This window comes from Passer domesticus, chromosome 7, assembly GCF_036417665.1.
Source record: "Passer domesticus isolate bPasDom1 chromosome 7, bPasDom1.hap1, whole genome shotgun sequence".
Lineage (NCBI taxonomy): Eukaryota > Metazoa > Chordata > Aves > Passeriformes > Passeridae > Passer > Passer domesticus.
This window is the reverse complement of record NC_087480.1, coordinates 57,797,438-57,819,509: the sequence shown is the minus strand read 5'-3', so window position 1 is coordinate 57,819,509 and position 22,072 is coordinate 57,797,438. Positions and strand designations below refer to the sequence as shown.

The 22,072-nt window shown below is 56.9% G+C and overlaps 1 protein-coding gene across 2 annotated transcripts in view; it reads left to right on the top strand.

Annotated features, from left to right (window-relative positions):
* Positions 1-6,402: 6,402 nt before the first annotated feature.
* The window catches only part of SSBP3 (single stranded DNA binding protein 3), a 54,592-nt gene continuing 38,922 nt past the window's right edge, over positions 6,403-22,072 (top strand). For both annotated transcript variants that reach the window (XM_064428940.1, XM_064428939.1), the window contains exons 1-4: positions 6,403-6,590; positions 6,708-6,780; positions 6,963-7,024; positions 7,555-7,639. In XM_064428940.1, the coding sequence (XP_064285010.1) occupies positions 6,535-6,590; positions 6,708-6,780; positions 6,963-7,024; positions 7,555-7,639 (276 nt within the window). In that variant the 5' untranslated portion in view covers positions 6,403-6,534. The remainder of the gene's footprint in view (positions 6,591-6,707; positions 6,781-6,962; positions 7,025-7,554; positions 7,640-22,072) is intronic.

The window sequence follows — 22,072 nt, the reverse complement described above, 5'->3', positions numbered from 1 at the left end:
CCCTTCTGGGCTGTTGTACACATCTGGGCTGGGGTTCACATCTGGACTGTTGTTTCCCTGGGCTGTTGTTGCAGGCAGTCACCAGCCTCTGCCCCCTCCCCACTCATCTGGCGGCAACCAGGGCCAGGATGTGGGGAGGCTGTGGGCAGCCAAAGTACTGAGCCTGGCTTAGTGCAAAACTGCCTGGGACCAGTGACACGACACGGCCGGCACAGCAGGGCCATCCTGCAGTGCACCTATCTTGCACGCAACCCTCTAACTTTCCAAAAATACATCCCTGGAGGTGTCTGGGCCAAGCAGCGGGGTGGATGGTGAGGGAAGGCCAGGTGCAGGAGCCCAGGCAGTGCGGGGGGATGGACCCCTGCACGGTCACAGCCCCAATGCAGCACCGTGACCTGCTCTGCACGACCTTCCCGGGGAAGATTATGAAAGTGCATTATGTGTGGAGGCAAAACGGATGGAGGAGCGGGCAGGAGTGCTGGGTCAGCAAGTCGTGCAGGCTGGATGAGCAGTGAGTGCTCAGAGGGAGAAGGAAGACACCACGCTGAAAACAGTAAAGGTAAAATCTGGGTGGGGGGGAAGTGGCTCCCTGCCTGAAGGTCTCAGGGGGGAGACCCAGTCACAGCATTTCCATAGGACAAAGTGAAGGTGCAAGCCAGGAGAACATGAACTTGATAAAATGGGCTGGTTTGGGTTTTTTTTCAGTTAGAAAAAGGGGTGCTCAGTGCTGTGTGGGAGCAGGAAAGGGCTCCCTTTGGAGTGTGGTCTGTGGCCTGGGGGTGAGTCTGTTCCATACAGCATTCTGCAGACCAGGGGATGGATGAGCACCAGCCAGGTCTCCTCACTACCTGCTGGGAAGCAAGGTGGGCATGCATGGCTGGGGGTGTGAGCAGAGCCAGAGCAAGCCTTCCAAGCAGCAAGAGCTGGGTTTGAAACCTTGGAGGATGTTGCAGAGGCGAGCGTCCCTGAGGACACTGGCTCCAATGGCAGGCTGCTGACTGGAAAGCCTTTCCTATATCCCTGAGGTCCCCCTTCCTCTCACAAAACTCCCGGGAGTGATGGAGGAAACCCTCGTGGGCAGCAGAGCCAGTTGGACCACAGTTCACCCTGCAGCAGCTTTTTACCTAAAATAAGGCTGCTAAAATAAGTACCCAAACTGTCACCGCGCTCGCAGCAGATTTACAGCTCCGTGCACGCACCTGGCACTGCTCCACCCTGCTGTGGGAGCACCCACGGGGCCAGTGGCAGCAGGGGGAAGGTCTGCTGCAAAACCCAAGGTCACCCTCTGTCAGAGGGGCTCTGGCCCTGTTGCAGGGCTGGAGGGGGTGGCTGGCTCAGGGCACTGCTGGCTGCACATATCAGGCGGAGACAGATGGAAGAGGTGACAGATAAGGGACTCAGCCTGGAGAAGAAACAGGAGAGATAGGACCCAAAGGCTCTGCCCCGGCAGAGAGAGGAGGCTCAAAACCAGACCCAGCAGAGCTGGATTTAGATCCCGTAACGCCGGCTAGGCGCCTGTTCCCTGCCTAAACCCCTCCTTGCCGAGGGCAGGGGGGTGAGGAATCCACTGGTGTTGAACTGCAGATACTTAGGTGGTGCAGTGGGGCTTCTGCCTGGCTCCCAAGGCAGCTGAAAACCGCTGCTGCTCTGGAGAGGCTGCAACCCTTCACTTGAGAATGGTTGGCATTGGGCACAGCTTGGAGACTGTCCTGTGGGATGGCTGAGAAAACTCCAAGATGGGCACCATCCCATCATCTGTAGGGTCTGCAGGCACACAGAGCTCTGCTGGGACGCCCTGGGAGGGTCCCTGCTGTGCCATTGCCATAGGAGACTGACAGGCAGCACTTATATGTGACCTCACTTCATGCCAGTGCCCTGCACAGCAGCCCCCAGAGCTCAGGCATAGGGAAGGAGCAGGGTCAGACACAGACAGCACTGCACGGGAATGTCAGCAGCACTGCTGGGAGCCAGGCTGGGACTGTCATTTTGCAGGACCACAGCCCCTGCATGCTGCTTTGCGAGGGGAGAGGTATTTCATTGCAAAATATCTCTTGCAGGTAGATGCAGGCTAGTGGCAAAGGAGGTGGGAACAGGGAGAACCAGACTTGCCCAGGGCAGCTGGCACTGGCAAGAGGTGAGCAGAGGTGACACTCTGTCAGTGTAACCAGGGTCTGACATTTTGGGTTTTGCCTTTGCCCCGTTCCTCAGGAGCCAAACCACAAGCGTGAGTTTGGGGCTTGCGAGTTGTCTGTGCTCCTCAGACAGGGAAGTCCTCCTTAGCTTTTACCTCTGTCGCTTTCTCCCTCTGTGCCTTCTGCCTCTGTTTGTCTCCCCTGCAACAACAGGAACCCACAGAGTTAAGATCCAGGAGTGCCAGCTATGGGAATGCAGCATGGTTTCCCAGCTTTCCCTGGGGAAAGCCCAGGAGCTGTGTCCCACACGGGTGCTCCTGCTCGGCACTTTGCAGTGCCTGCCTGCAGCCGAGGTTAGCGCAGGAATTGCGGGTGAGGAATTGGAGCTGCCACACAGGGAGCTGCTGGGGAATAGCTGCCACGTTTTACATTCACAGCCCATCTATTTTGCAATAACTTCACCATGATGTTCCCACATAGACAAGCCTAAGCTAGCATAGATAATGAAATGGGTTAAAGGAGACAGGCGGAGGGAGAGGAGAGGAGCCAGCAACTGGTAGTAAATCAGGGAGAGAACAGGGTTACTTTAAATTCAAGGTCTTGGTGGCAGGGCAAGTTTGGTTTGTGCCAAGAGGCACGGGGTTCAGAGGATGAGACGCTGTTGGGGAAGACAACAGTGTCTTCTTGGTGGGGCCACCAACTTGTGTGCCCCATCAAACCCCACCCTGCTCCTGCCATTCCCTCGTGCCTTCCCCATGGGCATCACTGGGATTAAGCACAGCCAAGGGCACCCATTCTGGCTGGTAAAGGGTGGTGATAGGATCCTGGCAGGGCAGGCAGTGGGCTCTGCTCTTCAGGGGGAAGGTCCTGCAGGCCTGCATGAGCTCTTGGTCAGGGCCTGGGGAGACCCAACCACTGAGACTCCCCCACCTTTGGCACGGGCTTCGAGGCAGTCCAAACAAGCTAATTAAATCCTGCTCTGCTTAATCAGAGCCATTGAGCACCAGTCAGAAGAAATTAATCCCGTGTTTTATTAGATGCTGTTTGAAGTCGTGTTTGGCACCTCGTCCTCAGTTCTCATCTCCTTCTGGGGAAGGAAGAAGGACATCTGTGGGGAAGAGCGAGGGTGCAGCAGATGGCAGCGGGGATGATTCAGGGGCTCGAGGAAGGAGCTGCGACTCCAGCGGCATCCCTGGTGGTGGGGGGAACGAGACACCTCTCCCTGCATCCCACAGCCTGCCCCTCCCCACAGCTGAAAGTCTGTGAGCCAGGCAGGCATCCCAAAAATACATGTTCCTCCGCATTGCATGCTAATGGCTCTGCTCGAGAGGTCCCACCGCAATTAAAGCACAAGGAGCATTAATATGCAACGTGGAGAGGCCACTCTTCCCACAGCTACTCCCTCCCAAACCTGTCCTTCCTGCTGCACATCCCTGCCCACTGGGAGCCTGCCCACGGGGATCCCACAGCAGTCCCAGCGGAGCTGCTGGCAGTGTGCAGTAAATTTGAGCCTTGCCTTTGCTGTGCCCAGGGGATGCTGCCTTTTCCCCCTGGCACCTTCTCCTGCCTTCAGGCTCAGTGGAGCAGGATCTGTTGGGTACCCACCAAGCAACACAGCCCTGGCATGGTAGACAACCCTGACAGCTGGGAGAAATCCAGAGGCAGGTGTTTAAAACAACCAGCTGGGTGATGGTTTGGGGTTTTTAATGACTTCTGGTGCCATAATTGCTGCAACCCAAGAAAAACTCCTGATGAAGAGAAAGTCTGGCCAAAGTAAGGTAGCCCACAGGTTGCCCTCCACACCTTGGGAGCGCTCGGTAGCCTTGGTACGTCCTCCTGCAACTTGGCTGGATGGAGCTGCTGGCTTTGGGTGTGGGGATTTATTTTTTCCTAAATTTCCTGTCATAACTTGCGTTAAAACTTTGCAGAGCCACTTAATTGCGTTCTGCGGTGGTGATGATATGAAATTAGTCTCCCTTCTGATCTTTACCTAAATTGGTCCAAAGCACCAGCTTATAATTTGCTCTAATCATCGGGTCGCGGAAGATGCGAAGGCAGGGCCGGTGCCCGGTGAATTCACACGGGACGAGAGTTTCTGCCCTCGCTGTGCCGAGGTTTGGCAGTCGGCAGGTCGGGCTCTGCCACCCTGGGATGGCAAAATTGACAATTTCTTTTTTTTGTGCCACTTTGGGAAGTTTTTCATCAACTGCTCTTGGCTGTTTCCTCCAGAAAAGGCTGGGAACTGCAGCTGTCCGGAAGAGAGGAGGGAAAGCTGAGGTGGTTTCCTGTCTCCCTTCTGGGCCTGCTCTCTCCTCTGAGCATCTCGGAAACATCCTCCACTCCTGTCTGGAGACCTGCAACCAGACTGCTGAAGGCACCTGGAGGGGAAGGGATCCTGTCTCCCATCTCACTTCCCTGGGCTTGCTTCACATCCCAAACTATTCCAGGGGTTGGGGAGAGGAAGTGGTTGGGTTTTGTGTACTCACCTATCAGAGAAAATCATAGAGTTACAAGAAAACAAGCTCCCGATGAACAGGAGCAGGGCAGGGCAATATTCTGGGCACAGAGAGGCCCTTTTGCTGCTGAGGGCACAACGCCCATCATTCCAGTGGCATTAGTGCTTTCCACCTCCACACAGGAGGTACAGGATATCACGGTATTATTTTTAACCGGGGATATTTAGTGAACTTCTCACGTGCCTGCTGGAGGGTCAGATTTATCCCATAGCCTCAGTCCCAGGGGACACTCCCAGTTATTTTTGAACCCATCAGAGCAGCAGAGGAGCAGAGGGATGCAAAGGCTCGGGAGACACAAAGTCTGGGGTTTGTCTGGTCTGTGCCGCAGAAGCATGCGTGGAGCAGAGCCCCTCACGCCTGCCTTGTCATCACCGCTGTGACCCTGGCCCCACCATAAAACCCAAAACTTGGGCGAAGCCCCAGGTTTTCCTTTTCTTCTGAGACGATCTTGGACGCCTGCAAGTTTTGATCCTTTCCGACCTACCGCATTGCAAGACTTTTTTTTTTTTTCTCCCCCCCCCCCCCCCCAGTTCAATTTAAACCTCAATTTAACCTGTGAACGAGTTTGGCCCTGCTCGGGCAGGTCCCGATGGCCGTGAACATTCCCACGGGCGCCGCAGCGCTCGCAGTGCCTCCCCCGCCCCGCGGCTCCGCCCGCCCTCGCACGGAGCAGCGCCCGGCCCCGTCACCCCCGACATCCCCGGTGTGGCGGTAACCTCCCGCTTCCAGCAGCGGCTAACTCATCGCACAGCCCCAGCCCCGGCGCGGCCGCCGGCCCGGCTGGGTTTTGTTCAGCCGGTCACTCCGGAGGTGGAGGCGAGGCCAGGGCAGGGGGAAGGAGCTGCTCGAAGCCCTTATTCCTGTGCTGCTCCACAGTGGGCACTGCCACCCGGGGCCGGCACTGGTGGTTACTTTGGTTCTGCAGAAACACATGTTGGTGGGGAGAGGGACGGAAAGCGCTTTTACACCAGAGCCGTGCCCGAGCCCCCGGAGAGAGGCAGCAGGGCTCCCCACAGCCCACCCTGCGCGACCCCCGCCCGCCCCGCAGGGAGTGGCTTTCCCCGCGTGTTTTTAAGGGCAGCGAAGCGAGCAACAACACCCGTGACTGGAGCTGGCAGCCAGGGCACGCCGGCCCCGGGCTCCACTCAGGGCTCCGCGCAGCCGGGCGCGCCTGGCCCCGGGGTGACCGCCGGCAGCGCGGGGCTGGGGTGCGCGGCGCCGGGCGTGACCCGCCGGGGCCGGTCCGGAGGAGAAGGCGGCGTGCCCAGCCCCCGGCCGCCTCCCTTCTTCCTCCTCCTCCTCCTCTGCGTGCCTGCCTCCCGCCGGGTCCGTCCCGCCCGGCGCCGCGGAGCGGCAGCGCCCGCCCGGCCGCCCCGCCGCTCCCCGCGCCCCCCCGACGGGCGGTTTCAAGTCCCCCCTTCCCGAGGCCTCGGCGGCGCCGGCCAATCAGCGCGCGCTGCGCGCCGCGGCCCGCCGCCTTAAAGGGCCCGCGCGCCGCGCGGCGCTGGGGAAGCGGCGCCGCCCGCGGGCCGAGCCGGGCGCGCTCTAGGACCGCGCGCCGCCGCCGCCCGCCCTCCCTGCCCGCCGCGGGAGGCCGCCCGCCGCCTCCGGAGCGGGGCGTGGCGCGGGGAGACCCCGCCCCCGCCGGGCGGTGATTGGCGGGAGCGGGCGCCCGTCGGCGGCGGGGGCGGCGCCCGGCGCGGCCACGTTCGGGTGCGCGGCCAGCGGCGCGTTGGGCGCAGCGAGCGGCGGCGGGCGCGGGGCGATGGGGGCGCGGCGGCGGCCGGCGCTCTGACAGCCCCCGGCGCTCCCTCGGCGGCGGGCGCAGCGGCTCCGGCGGCAGCGGCGGCTCTCGGCGGCCGCCCCCCTCCTCCTCGGCGCGGACCATGTTCGCCAAAGGGAAGGGCTCGGCGGTGCCCTCGGACGGGCAGGCGCGGGAGAAGTAAGAGCGGCGGCGGCGGCGGAGGGGGGAGCGGGGCGGCGGTGGCGGCGGGCGGCTTTGTGCGGGGCGGGAGCGGGGCGCCTCTTCCTCCTCCGACCCGGCGCTCGGCTGTTGCAGGCTGGCGCTGTACGTCTACGAGTACCTGCTGCACGTCGGCGCCCAGAAGTCTGCGCAGACCTTCCTGTCCGAGGTGAGCCCCGCCGCCCCCCGCGCCCTTTGTGCGCCGCCGCACGCCCGCCCTCCATCTTGCGCGGGGCGGCGGCGGCGCCGGGGGGTCGCCGCGCGTGGGGGCCCACGCCCACCCGCGACCACCCCCCGCCCGCGCCGCCTCCCCCCCCGACCCACCGCCCTCCGCCTTCCTCTCGCCCGCAGATCCGGTGGGAGAAGAACATCACGCTGGGCGAGCCCCCCGGCTTCCTGCACTCCTGGTGGTGGTAAGTGCGGGGGTGTCCCGTCGCGGGTGGGAGCGGCCCCCGGGGGTGGGGGGCTGCGCGCGGGGCCCCCACGGGGTACGGCCCCGGTAGTGGCGTGAGTCAGCAGCGGCGGCGAGCCCCGAGCCGCCCCGGCTCCCGCTCCCTGCGGGCGTCGAGGCGCGGCGGAGCCACCCCCGGCCCCGCGGGAGCGGCGGGCAGCGCTCCCGCTGGAGAGCTGCCGGGCCGGCCGCAGGCACCGGGCTGTGCCGGTGCCGCTGGGGCGCCCAGGGGAGCGCGGCTGGGCGGCTGCGAGGCTGCGAGAAATCCCCGAAGTCGCACGGGGGGTTGTCCCTTCGAGGTGTTGCCTCTTGAAGGCTAGTTTTGCTTGCTTAAGCAGCCGGCATCCTCACTCCTGACGGTCAGCTCCGGGTGGTGTGAAGCTGGGATGCGCAGCTGGATCCAGCTGCGGTCCCAGCCGCTCACCTGCGCTGACCTGGCTGCCCGATCCCCGATGAGTAACTGCTCTTCTCCCGTCTCTCCCTGCCGTGCAGCGTGTTTTGGGACCTGTACTGCGCAGCTCCCGAAAGGCGAGACACTTGTGAACATTCGAGTGAAGCCAAAGCCTTTCATGACTACGTGAGTAACAAGTTTCTAATCCTCGCGGTAATTACGGCGTTGGGGAGCTCCGGCGCACCGAGAGCCAACCTAACGTAACCGACTGGCAAAAAGCGTGGGGTTTTTTTAAACCAGCGATGTTCTGATTTGACTGAACAGTATTTCATAATGTTGCAATTATGTAAATGAGCTCAGATACTTATCTTAAGCACTTTAAGGCATTCGGGCTAGTGGTAGAATTAAGAAGTTTTGCATAGCAATGGACAACAAAGCGTTTGTAGAGGGTCGATGGCAAGATATTTCATGCTGAGGACACTGTGGTGGTGAGATGTTTCATGCTGAGGGCACCTTGCAGGATGGGCGGGGGTTGGATTTTGGTGGGGAGGAGAAGGGGGAATTCCCCAAACCGCTGTTGAATGCCCCAGTTAATAAATACCTCCCTGCCTTTGGCAAGGCTGGGGGCTTCCTTGGTTTCCTGAGTCCTGCCTTGATCCCAGCAAGGGAGAGGTGTTGTCTTGTTGAAGCTGGTGTTGCAGAGCCCCGTTGGTTGGTCATCGTGCATCTTTGGCTCTCCATGGTTCGGGTCACTCTCTGCAGAGGTGGCAGCATGACCCAGGGATGGATGATGCTTTTGGGGTGGCATGCTTGAGTCTGAGGTGTCTCCCAAAGAGCCCCTCTTGGCCAGGGTGCGTGGCACGTCTGCCCCATGGGCTGCCCACCACACGGTGCCCGCATCCGCGGCGTTGGGAGGAATTTGCATCAAAGGATTAGTCACCTGGCTGCGGGCTTGGACCCCAGTCAAGCGCGTTTAAACCTTGTAGCAGGAGCTGGTTTTGTCTGCTCCGGGGAGACTATGGTATGGAAACCGTTTTTCCTCCCTTCCCAAGTTTCTCGTTGCCTGGACATGCCTGGCTTGGGATGTGTGAGCGTCTCGGGGACCTCCGCGGCGCTCTGGCACTGGGCACAGCGGCCGCCCTGGGGCACGGGCAGTGCCACAGAGGCTGGGCTGGCTGCTGAGCTGCCTCTTGTCTCTTCCCACTCCGCTGGGTCCTGGGAGAAGTGTGTCTGGGTATTTGCCAGGTGGAGTTTGTCTGTCTGTCTGTCCATCCCTGCGGCCGCTGTCTGCGTTGCTTGTTTTCGCTGGGTCGGATTAAGATGGTGAACTCCTGAACCGAGGGTCAGAGCTGATAACCAGCAGCATGTCTAGCAGTTGTTGGCTTCTTCTGGCTTCCTGGATGTTTTGGGGCAAATTGCGGGGGTTTTGGGAGCCCAGATGGGACAGTGGGCTCATCAGGAGCAAGGCAAAGGTAGATCTTTGAGCAGCAGAGCCACAGGTGAAGATGACATTAGCAGGCAAGACCTGGTAATGCTCCATCCACAGCAGCCTCCTCGTCGTGTCTGAGGATTTAGAGTATTTAGAGAAATTAATCTTTTTTTAGCTTGGTAATAATTCTAACAATAGGCCTGAGTGCATTAGATGATTCACATAAACTTCTTTAATACACGTCTCTTTAAGCTTACAGTAAATAGACACAATCCTGATTGTTTTTAATTCTCAGTGTAATGCAGTTTTCTAACAGCCCCAAGTGCTTTACCTTTTGGGTAACTCCTAAGGTTTTCACTCCCCTGTGCTTTGGGCTTAGTGGCACTGGGTTGGTTTCCCCAGGCATGTTTTGGCCCCAAGACAGGGCTTGTGCTTCTCTGTGGCGTGGCTGCTGACGGATGCTCACAGTACAGTCCCTCTCTGAGGAATGGTGTTTTCCTGGCACGGCGTGTACTTTACAGGGCGAGGGACCTACCTGGCCAAAACTTAAATATTGACCAAAGAACCCAACGATAACCGTGGGAGTGTGAATAGAGCCTTGTTTCTCTGCAGCTTCCGGGCAGGCTGCTGGTGCTGGTGAGCGTGGTGGGCAGTGTCAAACAGCAAACCCAGCGACCCATCGGTGGTGCGTGGCAGCTAAAACGGGATATGAGCCCCAAATGGGGCTGGATCAGTGAGTCATGAATTGCTTCATGTGGTGGTTGTGGTTAAAAATATCCCAATCTAAGTCTTGCCCCAGGTTGGTAGAGCATTGTATTTACACTTGGCCAGCAAACTCTGTGTGTGCTGCTTGGTGTTTGCCCAAAATATGGTGTGTTAACTCTGGTACTGTGCTACTGTAAGGACAGAAAGGGGATGCTTTGTGATCCTGGCATGTCACTTTCCCAGAGCCAGCAGTGGAGAAGTACTTGCCTGGGACACAATCCTTTCGGGAAGGGAGAGAAATTGTCATTAGCAGGGTGGGATTTGCACGGTGTGTCATTTCCACTTTATTTTCCAGCATAACTGTATGAAAACTGTTAGGAGCAGCGGGACAGATTGCTGATTTCCCCTTCCAGTTTTGAGTCTTGAAATCTTCAGCGAGAAATTAAAGTAAGGAAGGAAATTAAGAAAGTAAGGAGAAATCTCTCCACTCCTTTTTGAGGGGACCCTTGAAAACTGTGGAGTCTTGTGAGTGCTTGGAAATACTGCTTTTTATCTTTCCCCTAAGGTATTTCTCCCAACTGGGACAAAAGCCTGCTGGGACTTTGTAGAAAGGTGCTTGTTGGGAGAAGAGTGATGGGAGTGGGGATTCTCCTGGCACAGGCAGGAGGAATGCTGCTCTGCTCTACCCTCCCATCTCTGGCAGCTCTGTGCGTCTGCTAACACAAACACCAAGTTGTGTTGGTTGGAGGGCTGTTCATCACCCTCTTCCACCTGTATCCAAAGAGTTTATCCAAGCTAACAACCCCAGGAGCGCCAGCTCCTCAAACTCCACCCGTAGCCATGGGTTTAGGTTGCTCCGAGCCCCGTGGCGAGCAGGCCGGCGCTCCGGCACGCTCCGGAGCCGGCGAGCTTGCAAGGGGATCGCCCGTCATGACAGGGGATTTCAGCCGCCGCGTTATCTGGGAATTGGCCGATGGCTGGTCGCAGTTGAGCATTTCAGCGCCGTGAAAGCCAATACAATTTGAGTTAGCGGTGATGACTGCCAGTTTAAATACCGCAGTGAATTTCTGTCAAAGAGCTAATACACAGAAAGGGGAATTGCAGAAAACTTGATCACCAGAACCACTTCAGTCGATTTTGGCCTCGAGCTACAGAAAATGAACTTAAATCTAGTTGACTGTTGCTACATACTTTTTTTGTGGTATTGCTCTGCCTGCACAGCCAGCTCATGTCAACATTCAGGAGAGAGAACTCGGAGTAGCCTTTAGCTGATGAAGACTTTGACTTCATCATGCCCTATCTCTGTTTCCCCCAGTTTCCTCCTGAGAAGGACCTGCACTTGGGAGCATTTGAAATGCTCTTTTTTTTGCAGCACAAGATCTGCGTAGCTGTGGCTTCAACTTGCCATTAACGCAAAGCATTGATTTATTTGTTTTTGTTTTTAACTTTGGAAAGCTGCTGCAGTTCTTTCTAACTTGGATCTGGAAAGATGTCTGCAGCAGTGGGGGTGGTTGCTGCTGGAGGTGCGGTGGTTGGGCTGGGAAAAGATGGTGTGTTTGGGGCTCCTGTCCTCCTGTCTTGGTTGAGGACAACCAGGGCTCCTCCTTTTTATATAAAACAGTCCCCCTTAGAGAGATCTCAGGGGGTCCTGAAGTGGATGGATGGATGGATGGATGGATGGATGGATGGATGGATGGATGGATGGATGGATGGATGGATGGAGAATTCTGGCTTGCTGGAGTTAGTGTGCTCAGTGGAAATAAGGTATAGCCTAAGAGGCTGTAAGGACTTTGGTCTGCTGGCTGTACAGACTGGGGGTGTCCCAGGGATGGTTCTTCTGTGCTGAATCTGCCAATCATGCCCCGTCCAGGTGTGAGACAGGCACCCCATCCCAGGATCACTGCCTGGATATTCTTGGGGCTGCTGGGAGCATTTCCTTGTCACAGCACCATCTGCTCCCTAGGGTCTGTGTGGCATGGTGCACTGGCAGGAGACATGGCCTTGTGGCACCCCTGGGAAGGGATGTTCTTCATGGATGAAGGGTTTGGTGTGACTGTCTCCTCTCCCCTGCCAGGCTCTCCTCTTGTTCCAGGACCAGTGAAGGTTGCAAGGCCTTGTTCAAGGCACTCATGGCTGTGAGGGTGGGACCAGCAGGTGTGAGAGTCTTGATCCATGAGTACCTCTGTGGTGGTGGTGGTGTTGATGGTCCATGAGAGCTTCTCCTGTTGTGTGCAGCCACTGTTGTGTAGGAGAAGAGCTGTTTTGGAGGCGGGTTTAGTGCAACACAGGGACAGGGTTGGGAACAGCTTTGTGTGGTCCCTGTGAGCCCCCACAGGCATTGCCTGAGCCCTGGGCATGTGGCTCAGTGGTGGCACACACAGCTCTGTCCCGTTTCCATGTGGGATCGCTCTGTCTGGGCTCCATCCAGCTCCACTCTGCAGGGACAGGGTTCCCTGGTAGGTAACCGGAGAGAGGAGTTTCCTTCAGGAGTGGCAGCTTGCCAGGAGCAGCTGCAGAACTCCACATCACTTCACCAAAAAAAAAAAAAATTGCAACAAAAATAAATAAATCCAGATATTCGCTCTCCTGGCAGCGCTGGGCTCGGCCTTCCCTCCCACTTCAGGGTACTGGTGAGCCTGGGTGTCCTTTAAAGCCTGCTCTTGCAGGAGTACCATGCAAGGGTGAATTAGTTTAATATTATATTTTAAACAACATTGACTGTCATGACAGAGCAACCTTGGCTTCCACACTTCCTGCTGCTGGGCAGCAGGACCAGGGCATTGCAGAGCAGCACCTTTCCATGGGTGATGCTCTTGGAGAAGGCTCCATTGTGAAACCGGAGGTCAGAGCCCAGAGCTTATGTCTTAGTCTTTGACTGGGGAGCCTAAATATTTATCCTGTTCTGTCCCTAATGAAAACAAATTGTCAACAGTTGTTCAGTAACTGACTAAATTAAAATCTGTAATTAGTCAATTAGATTAAAGAGTTGGCACAACCTGATTGTATCATGCTGGTTAGGTTATTAAGAGAAAGGGTGTGATTTTTAATTACTGAATGCTAATTTTGACGGTTTCAAATAGAAACAGACGTTCCCCCCCTCCACCCCACCCCGAGTGCCTCTGCAAAAGTAAGGCAGGGGATGGGTTTTATATCAACAAATGGTGCGAACACGCAAAGTTTCTCTGGCTCCGGTCCGGGAGGGGGTTCTCCAAAAAAGCCGGGAGCGGGACGGGAAGAGAGGAAGGATTTCTTCAATCCTGCCTGAGGGTGGGAGGACAAGTGGGGGTTTGTTCCACAGCTGGGGACCCCCTGTATGGCTGGGTGCTGGGGTCTGGCTGCTGCCCCATTGCCCATCCCGGCGTGTGCGTGTCCGCGTGCCCTCGCCTTGCGCCAGTGCAGCGGCGAGCCAGACTGGAGTATCTTTTCCTCTCCCTGCTTTTCTTTTTCATATTTTTTTTTTTAAGAGTACCTTTCTAATCCCCCTCCCCCCAGCGCTTGAGAGGGGCCAGCTTCCAGTGGCAGGCAAAGCCCGCAGCGGGGAGGAGGAGGAGGAAGGCCTTGCGTGGCGAGCGCGCAGCCCAGCGCCATCCCATTGTTTGCCCCGGCGGCCACGTGGGCGAGCGCGGTGAGGCCGGCGAGGGGACCCGCGGGGGGAGCGCCTGCCCCCGGCAGATGCTGGGCTCCGGGCGAGCTTTGTGCTCACAGCCCTGCCCTCCCCGGCCTTCGGGGGTCCCTTCCCAGGAACAAAGAGGGCGCGGGGCCGCCGTGCCAAGCCGCGCCGTGCCGGGAAGCCGTGGCCGGCACGGGCGCTCCTGTCCGGCGGCCGCCGGTGGGGAGGTGTTAGGTCAGGACGCCGTCTGTTGGGTACGAGTGGGACTTTCCTGTCCTCCTGATCATTTCCTTCCTTACCTTGGAAACTTGGATTTTCTCCTACCTTTTGTTCCCTGTTTTTCTCTCGTGAAGCTGTCCCTGGTTCTATTGGAAACAGCTGCCGGAGCTGGTCCTGGGGAGCGGGCGGGGGGCTCTGGCTGTTCCTGCTCTCTTGCCGCTCACGCCCCCGCGGCAGAGCTGGCACTGCCGAAATGGCACCCGGCCGTGCAAACCCCTCGCTGCTGGGGGTGCTCCGGGGGGAGCTGCTGCAGCCACGTTTGCTCCTGGTTTTCCTTGGGAACAGCAGGGATGGCAGAGATGCAGCACCCGGAACACCTTGTGTCCAGCCTGGTTAGTGCTGGGATCTGACCTGCACCTTGTGTCCAGCCTGGTTAGTGCTGGGATTGGACCTGTGCCTTGTGTCCAGTCTAGCTAGGGCTGGATCTGACTTGCACCTTGTGTCCAGCCTGGTTAATGCTAGGATCTGCCCTGCCCTGCCTGCAGGACACAGCCTGGGCTGGATCCCCTTGAGCATCCCATGTCCTCCTTGCCAGCATCCCACTCATGGCTCAGAGAGGCTCCCTGACTTCTGCTGAGGCTTCTGCTCAGCCCACAGGCACATGCCTCCCTATTTCCCTGAATCTTCTCCCTCCAAGTCCTCACCCTGCAGATCCCTGGGGGCACACCCAGGGCTGGGGTCTCAGTGGAGCAGAAACAGTGCTTTCCTCCAGGCTGGCAGGGAGCAAAAATGTCTCTGCAAGTAATCAAATACCTCTGCCTAGGTTTGGGGTTTAGGTTTGGTTTTTTTTTGTCTCTCAAAACTCCTGGTCTTGGCCACAAGTGCCAGGAGCTGAGTTCAAAGCTACAGCTGTGCAGTCAATGGGGGATTTCCAAAATATGGAATAGCTTCTGGGTGCTGCTCCCTGTGTGTGATGGAACCCCACTGCCCAGCCACCCACCCACTGCCACCTCCCCTCGTCCCCATAGCAGTGACACCAGTCTCCTGTGCCAGTCAGGGCAAGAGGGGCACCTGGGTGGCTTGGGTAAGATTTGGGTTTGGATGGGGGCACGGCTCTGTGTGGCAAGACCACCTTTTCTTTTGTGTTGAGTTTGTGCATTTAATGAATATATTTTTTCTTTGATAAGAGGAGAAGCACTCATTCTCCTGCCTGAGCTTAATGTGGCATGCATGGTGACTGTTAGTATCAAAATTAAGCAGGAAAAATATGTATACATATGCAATTACATCTGTGGAATATGCACTGTTAAGATGTACGTGTGGATAAAGACAGAGGGGCGTGTGCCTGTGTATTTTGGAGTGCTGGGACAGAGCAGTGCTTTGTGCCTGGCCATCCACTGCCCTCCCACTTGCCTTACTCTTCCTCCTCATGGCCTTTGCCACCACCACCAGTGGTTTTTAGCAAGGTGATTTCCACCTCTGTGTTCCTGGCTGGGTGGGAGCCTGTGGGGTCGGTTGGTCTGTCTGTCTGTCTGTCCATGTGCGAGGCTGCGCCTGCTGCCTTAAGATAAAGTCCAAAGGAAGACCTCTGGCTGTGTCTTGAGCTAACATTTTCTTTTTAATTTTTTTTTCCTTAATGTTTCTGCATCAACCCTTGAACATTTGATCTGGTGCCTCTCCTCCTGGGGTGCGGCAGCTTTCTGTAGTGAAAATGAGCTCTCACCACCCCTCCTGCCTGCCTCAAACAGGGGCTGGAGTGGGGGGGTTTCCTTCCCCTTTTCCCTGGATTTGGGCTGGTTTTTTTACAGTCTCTCAAGGCTGAGCTTGCACCTATAATTGGAATTTTTTGGCTACAAACTGAAGCAGGGGGATGCACTGCAGCAGCTCTGACTTGCTGGTGAGCACGACCTGCCCAGCACAGCTGGGGTGCTGGCATCCCTTGGCATTCCCAGCAGGTAAAAAAGCCCAGAGCCAGTCCCTCCTACCTGACATGGATTTCCTTCTGTGCCCCACTCCTGTCCCAGCTGTCATCATACCTGGGTCACCTGGTCCAGCACTGCCTGGTGCCCACCATGGCAATGGCTGGCTGGCATCTCCTTCCTTCCAGAGCAGCCTTGCTGGAGGGTGTCCCAGGCCTTTGCTTATTCACCCATTTCTAGTAACTGTGAGGTGGGAAATGCCCCATTCTCACCCCGTGGGTAGCTGGTGTTGCCCAGCTGTGTCCCCAGGCAGGCGGCTGCTTCCTGCCGCGCGCACGCACGCAGTGTTTTTAACTCAGCCTCTAGGCTGGTTATTTGGGGTTATGTTTTTTGCCTTTTTTTTTTTTTAAGTGTAAAAAAGGCAGGGCATGTTGAGGAAGGGGGCAGGGCGCTTCCTTGAAGCACCCTGGTTTGGGGTGGGCAGATAAGGGTGCTGCGTCACACTTGGCTCCTCTGCCCTGCCAAGCCCAGCAGAGCATCCTTGCCCTCTCCTCCCTCGCTGGGGGCTCATCCTGTTTTTTGGGGGAAGCAGCCTCTAGTGCAGAAGCTGCTTGAGCCCCCACATCTCCCTGCCCACGGGTGATGCTCACAGCAAGGAGGGAAAGGTGCTTTTCTCCCCCTTGGCTCCTTTCTGCTGGAGCACTGTGCAGCTGATGGGGTGTAGATCAATCACACCCAGCCTCCCTGTGCCCATCTGCCAGCAGAATGGTGGGGGTGGGTCATGGCTGGTGGCAGCTTGGGGTGACTTTCCATCACAGCTTCAGCCCCTCTGCGGTGTCCCTGTGGCTCTGGGAGAGTACCTGCTCCTCCCTGAGGAACACAACCTGGGTCTGCCTGTTGGTGCTGGAAACACTTTGGTTGTTGGGATCTTCTGTGCAAGGCGTGAGCCACAGGTGGGTCTGGTTCTGTGAGACCCTCTTGGGGTCTGGTTTGGGGCAGGGACAGCCACGCTTTGAAATGCTTGGTCTCTTCAGGGGGGCTTCTGGCAGGGATGTGCTTTGTGGGATACGGTTGGGGATGGAGGTGGGGAGCTCACAAGGAAGCAAATGCTGCCTCACATTGCATAGGGGTCCCTTTAGCCCAGCTCAAGCACAGTTTTCCGTGGAAACCCCAAAACAGATGGTTTTGTTTTATCCTGGGTATTACAGCACCAATAACACCCAGGTGCTTCACACCTTTGCCAGTCTCAGCTGGAGAGAAGGTCTGGGCTGAGGCTCCCAGGGCTCATTTCATCGTTAAAAGCAGATTTACTTGCTTGTCCCAGAGCCCTTCAGGGTGTTGTGGCACGTCCTGACAGCTTGTCCGTCCTTACCTGCAGTCATCAAGGAGTTTTCAACATGACTTATATAAAGCCTTTGTACTTGGATTGCTCCACCGTGCTGCACAATGGCTTCTTTGTCATCCTGCCAGCTAATTAATTTTAACTTTTACCGTTGCTCCAGCGCGGTGCGTCGTCCGCCTGGTCCATTTGAAGCTTCCCCCTCAACCTTAAGTGTTTTCCAAGCAGTTTGACTTGTTGCTGCTGAGCACTGGAGGAACCAGCTGGCCCCGCTGGTGCTCATCTTCTGGAGAAGGAGCTGCCCTCACACTGCTGCTGGAGCTGGGGCTGGTGGAGGAAAAGCCATTAGGAGGCTCAGGTTTTCTCCAGTGGCTTGTTCCTCCTGGCTGGCAGCTGAATGTCCCCACAGAGAGCATCCTCTGATGAAAATAACAGAGCTCTGGCTCCCTGGCTGGTGATTTGCACCACGAGGATCTCACAGCCAGAGGTGAAAGCCTTGGCTGCATCTTCAGGACAAAATCCCTCGTGCCTGGGGATGTCTAAGCATGGGGGACTTGACAGTGCTGGTTTCTGGAGGGTTGGGCTCTGTTTGGTTGTGCTCTGCAAACGGAGTGCTCTTTGCTTGCATCCTGTGAGCAAACATCTCCAGCACAGCATTCCTGGTGTAGCAGGGAGCTTACCCCAGGTACATCCCAAGCATTCACAGGGGAGCTAAGCATCTCCTTAGAGCTGCCTGGAGAAGGACCAGGAGAGATGTGACCCCAGCTGGGTGTCCCAGCCCTTGGGGTGGGATGAGCCAGGGTATTGTCTTTTCTGGGAAGGAGGGATGGAGATGGCCACATGCATAAACATCAGCTGAACGAGCAGCCGTGGGGTTTGTGTGAGCAGTGCTGTGGCTGGGGGAGCTCCCCTCTGCTCGGGATGGGGACAGTGGCGGGTCAGGGAATATGGAATTGCTGCCTTTGTGTTTAATCTGGTTATAAGGATGGCTATTAGAGATAATGAATTTTGCGTGTCCCCACTGTTGTAATACAAGAACCCAACTGTCTTTCAACACCGCGAAGGTCACTCCTCTTTATTTCTGGTTGTAAATATTGCTGGTTACAGATGTTTGGGGTTGATGGACATGGCTAATTAAGTTTCTCCTGTCAGCTGGTTGGCAGGGTGCAGGGGTGCTGGCATGGAGGTGAGGTCAGAGGGCAGGATCACAGCCGGGCAGCAATACCAGCAGCCACTGAGCATGGTGTAAGCCCATCTCGCTGCAGCCCCTCAGTGACAGCAAAGCTGGGTTTGCACTGAGCCTTGCCCCTCTCTTTCTTATTAATTTGGAGTAGGCTGGTGGGAAGACGGTGACGTTCAGGAGCAAGTTTCCATTTTGCTGCTCTCATTTGAGGGGAATTCAAATGAGGACACCTGCTGTCCCCAGCCTGACCCGAGGGTGGGAAGAAGGGTGCAAAAACCCTTCTAATTTTTACCATCGAGTATCTTCTACACCAGCACCACCAGAAGCTTTTTTTCTTTCCCACAGAGGCTAACACGGAAATGACTGTGTGCTGGCCAGCAGAGCCAATACCCCACTCCAAATCATCACCAGGAGGAGCTGGGGGCCCCTTTCTGTGGGGCACGGGGCCGGTTGATCCCGGTGCTCATCCTGCCAGGCAGGAGCCGTCCGCGTGCGCTGCCTGTGCGCCTGGAACGCCGCACGTGCTGCTGTGCTCCCCAGCTCCCCCCGCGCGCCTGATTTATGCCGCTCCACATTTTCTCCTCCTTTCCATGCCTCTTTCTCCTCTCCCTCTCTTTTTTTTTTTTTGTTTCCCCTCCTCCCTTGTGCTGCCTGTGCATTGCCTTGCTCCTTTTTTTTTTTTTCTCCCCCCCCCCTTATTGCTCACAGGCCTCCCTGTTAACCCAGCGGGCTGCAAGATTTAGGGCTCCCTGCCTGGCGTGCAGTCTGAGTGGGGGTTTTATTCTCCCAGAGGAGGGAACTGTGATCCCCATCACCCCACTGGGACACGATCCTTGCATGTAGCAGGGGCTGTTTTTATTATTCTGTTTTATGGCCGCAGAGCAGAAGTCGTGCATCCCTGTTCTGGATGCTCCTGGCCGTGGATTGCAGCAGAGCTGGTGAGGTGGCCGCGGGTGCCCATCGCCTCCATCCCGCCGTGGCTGCGCCGGCCATCTGTCCCCTCCTGCGCGGCGCCGCGCTGCCGGCTGCTCGCCGAGCCACCGGGGCTTGCCCAGCGTCGGCGAGGCCACCAGAGGAAAAAAAAAATTGCAAAGGAAAAAAGTTCCATTTTTGCTTTGTTTGCCCCCATTTCATATGCATAACCTGACTTTTTGTTGCCTTTCGGGGAGGGGCTTTTTTTTTTGCCTTTTTTTTTTTTTGTTTTTTAACTCCCCTGCTGCCGTGCCAGGCGCATCAAAAGTTTGCTGGGTCTTGTGTGCGTGTGTGGATGCTGAATAATTTTATTAGCTGCCTGGAAAGGAGCCAGCACAGCGTGCAGGGTGCGGGAGGTGGCTGCTGGGGTGCCTTCTCTTTGCTTCCCCTTCCCAGCTGCCCCCCTTTGCCTCCACTGGTCTCCTGTGGGTTGCATCATCACCATTACCCCTTCATTTTATTTTCATACATATTTCTTAGGGAGGTTTTTGGTTTGGGGTTTTTTTTTTTTGCTCCTTAAAGGGTTAAAACCGATGGGGAAGTTCAGCTAGCACTTGCAAGATATGGTTGCCTTAGCAACAGGCCTCCTAATCTGGTAGGTGACCTGAGAGACTGTGGAAGATGCAGGGGTTGGTTTGGCATTTCATTATTTCATGAGGCTGCGGCTCTCCAGCTGGTTCCCTTCCCAGCACCGCCACCGCCGCTGCTCCCCCCGCTGCCGCCCCCGGCATTCCTTGGCAAAGCCCCGGAGGGGCCAGCAGCACTGTCCCCTCCCTGGGCACTGCTGGGTCCTGGGAGCTCTTGCTCAGAAAGGGGGACAGGGCTTCCCGCAGCCCAGGTGATAATTATTCAACTTTGGGGTTGTAAAGATGGTTTCCTACCTTGCCTTTCCTACTTTGAAAGGATTTGCTGAGGTGGCCCCAGATGAAATAACCTATGTGGCCACAGAGCTAAAGATGTGCTCGTTGGTACTTCCAAACCCTGTGTTTTGGGGTCTGTGGCTCTAGTAACAAACAGATGGGGCATGAACAGGAAGCACAGTGGCTGGAAAAGGTGATGGAGTTGAGATGCAGCATCCAACCGGTGTTTTGGGGAATGTTGGTGGGCTTTGGGAGGAGTGTGGCAGCATTATTCCAGCTGCTTTAGGCTCCTCTGGGCTCACTGGGCCAAGGGGCACAACCAGCACATACCCACGGATGGATAGACCAAGACCTGTGCGTTTCACTGCCACAGCCATGGCCACCTTGTAGGTTTTTTTTTAAACATCCTCAAGCTGGCATTTCCCAGCACTGTCCCTTTTCCTTTGCTGTAGTCACCACCCCATGCAAAGCATTGGTGATCCCCACTTGTCCTTGCCAGTGCCATCTAAATTAAGAAACTGCATCCCAAATCTTCCCTGCCTGATTTGGCCTTACTAAATCTCTGTGCACCGTTGGATGGGGCTCAAACTTCTGCCTGAGCAGTCCAGCACGGGATTCCAATGGATGTTGGTCACACCCAACAGTGCCCGTCGGCACAGAACTGTTGCATCCTGGTCCAAATCCTCCTGGAGTTCTTTGCCAGGGTGGCCAAGCCACTCTCTGTGCCCAAACCTGGGATGTTTTCCCCCTTGCTGGATGCTGAGTGGTTGTGGAGTGTGGCTCTGCCCTTGGCGCCCAGCCAGGCTGGCCGGGCAAGGAGACCCTGCGGGAATGAGGGTGTCCAGAGGGCTGGGGCCAAGCTCCCTCTGGGTACCCATGGAATAAAAGGGCCGGGATAGCGCCAGGGGCATCCCATTCCCGCAGATCCCAGCGTGCAGACCTCTTTTGTTTTTTTTCCCCCTCCCACTACTGCTCGGCGTCGATGGCAGCTGCCTGCGGACGGACGCCGGGGAGAGCCGCCTTTGTTTACCCGCCTCTCCGGCAGGGTGAGGGCGGGGATGCTCTTGGATCGAGGTGCTGATCTGTCATCTCCAGGTTTTATGCATCCCCAGACAAGAAATCAGTGGTGCAAAGCACAGACTTTTTGTTACTTATCGCCGAGCTCTGTGCAGAGCGCGGCTGCTGAAAGCAATCTGGTGTCTGCGATGCCCAGATTTATGGTTTCCCAGCCTCGTTTGAGGTGTTGGCTTCCATTGGGAAGTGGAAAACCTGGTTTGAGCCATCGGAGTAGGATGAGAGGACTGTGGCATGTAGTGACACTGGACCCCAAGTCTGATCCCCGAGCTGGCAAATGGCCCCAGAGCCTGTCATCACCCTGGGTGGGACAGCATCTCCCTTTCTCCATCTTATGTGATGGAGACAGGAGGACCAATGTCCCAGGGAGCTGAAACAGCTCTGCTTTCCCTCTGGGTCTTCTCCACTCAGGACTGGGATGGCAGAGGCTGGAGGGAGGCAAAGGGAGGAAATCCAGGCGAGCCAGCAGAATCCCTAGAAAGCCCTCTTTTTGATCACTTCATCCCTTTTTTTTCCCCCATATCTCTGCTTTGTGAGGCTTTCCAGGATTTGTCCCTCTCGGCGGGGATTTCGGGCGGTCAGCCGGGTCCCCAGGCACGGACAGACGGACAGGCTGCCAATCAGCACCGTCCTTCCGCGGAGCGCCGTGCTCCGCTGCCAGGGGCTCCGGGGGCACGGGATTATACGTGGGGGTTTTTTAAAAGAAAATCAAAAATTCCCAGGGAAAATATATTTAAAAAAAAAAAAAAAAAAAGCCGTCTCCCCCCCGCCTCCGCCCTGCTGAGAAGCAGCTCTGCGATGGCGGCTGGAAAGCGAAGCCGTAAGTGTTGCGCGTGCCATCTGCTCCGCTTGGATCGCGGGAGCGGCTGGAGCCAGCACAGCCTCGCGGGAAAGGGGGGGCAGAGCTTTGCAGGGGTAAAGATAAGGTCCCCCTGCCCCCAATTCCTCCCATCTGGGGTGCTCTAGGTCAGTTTGAAGCCCGCGCTGGCGGGCTTGAGCCGCCGCTGGCGCTGCTTGGAGGTGTCCCATGGATGCAGGATGTGCGCCTCTCCCGCTGGGGTCATCCAGAGGTGGAGAGGTCGTGGGGTGGGGTGAGTTCTGTAGAAGGGAATGGGCAGGTTTTGGTGGGTTTGGGAATCTGCAGCTCTGCTGGCTGCCTGAGGTGGAAGCACCTGCTGGCACGGGTGCTCTGTAGTGTAGGGCGCGTCTCACGGGGACCTCGGGGGTTTGCTGTCATGAGAGCAGCTCAGCAGGACACATCTGGTCCTCCCAAGGGGGGTACCAAAGGAAAACTCCTTCCCCAATAAGG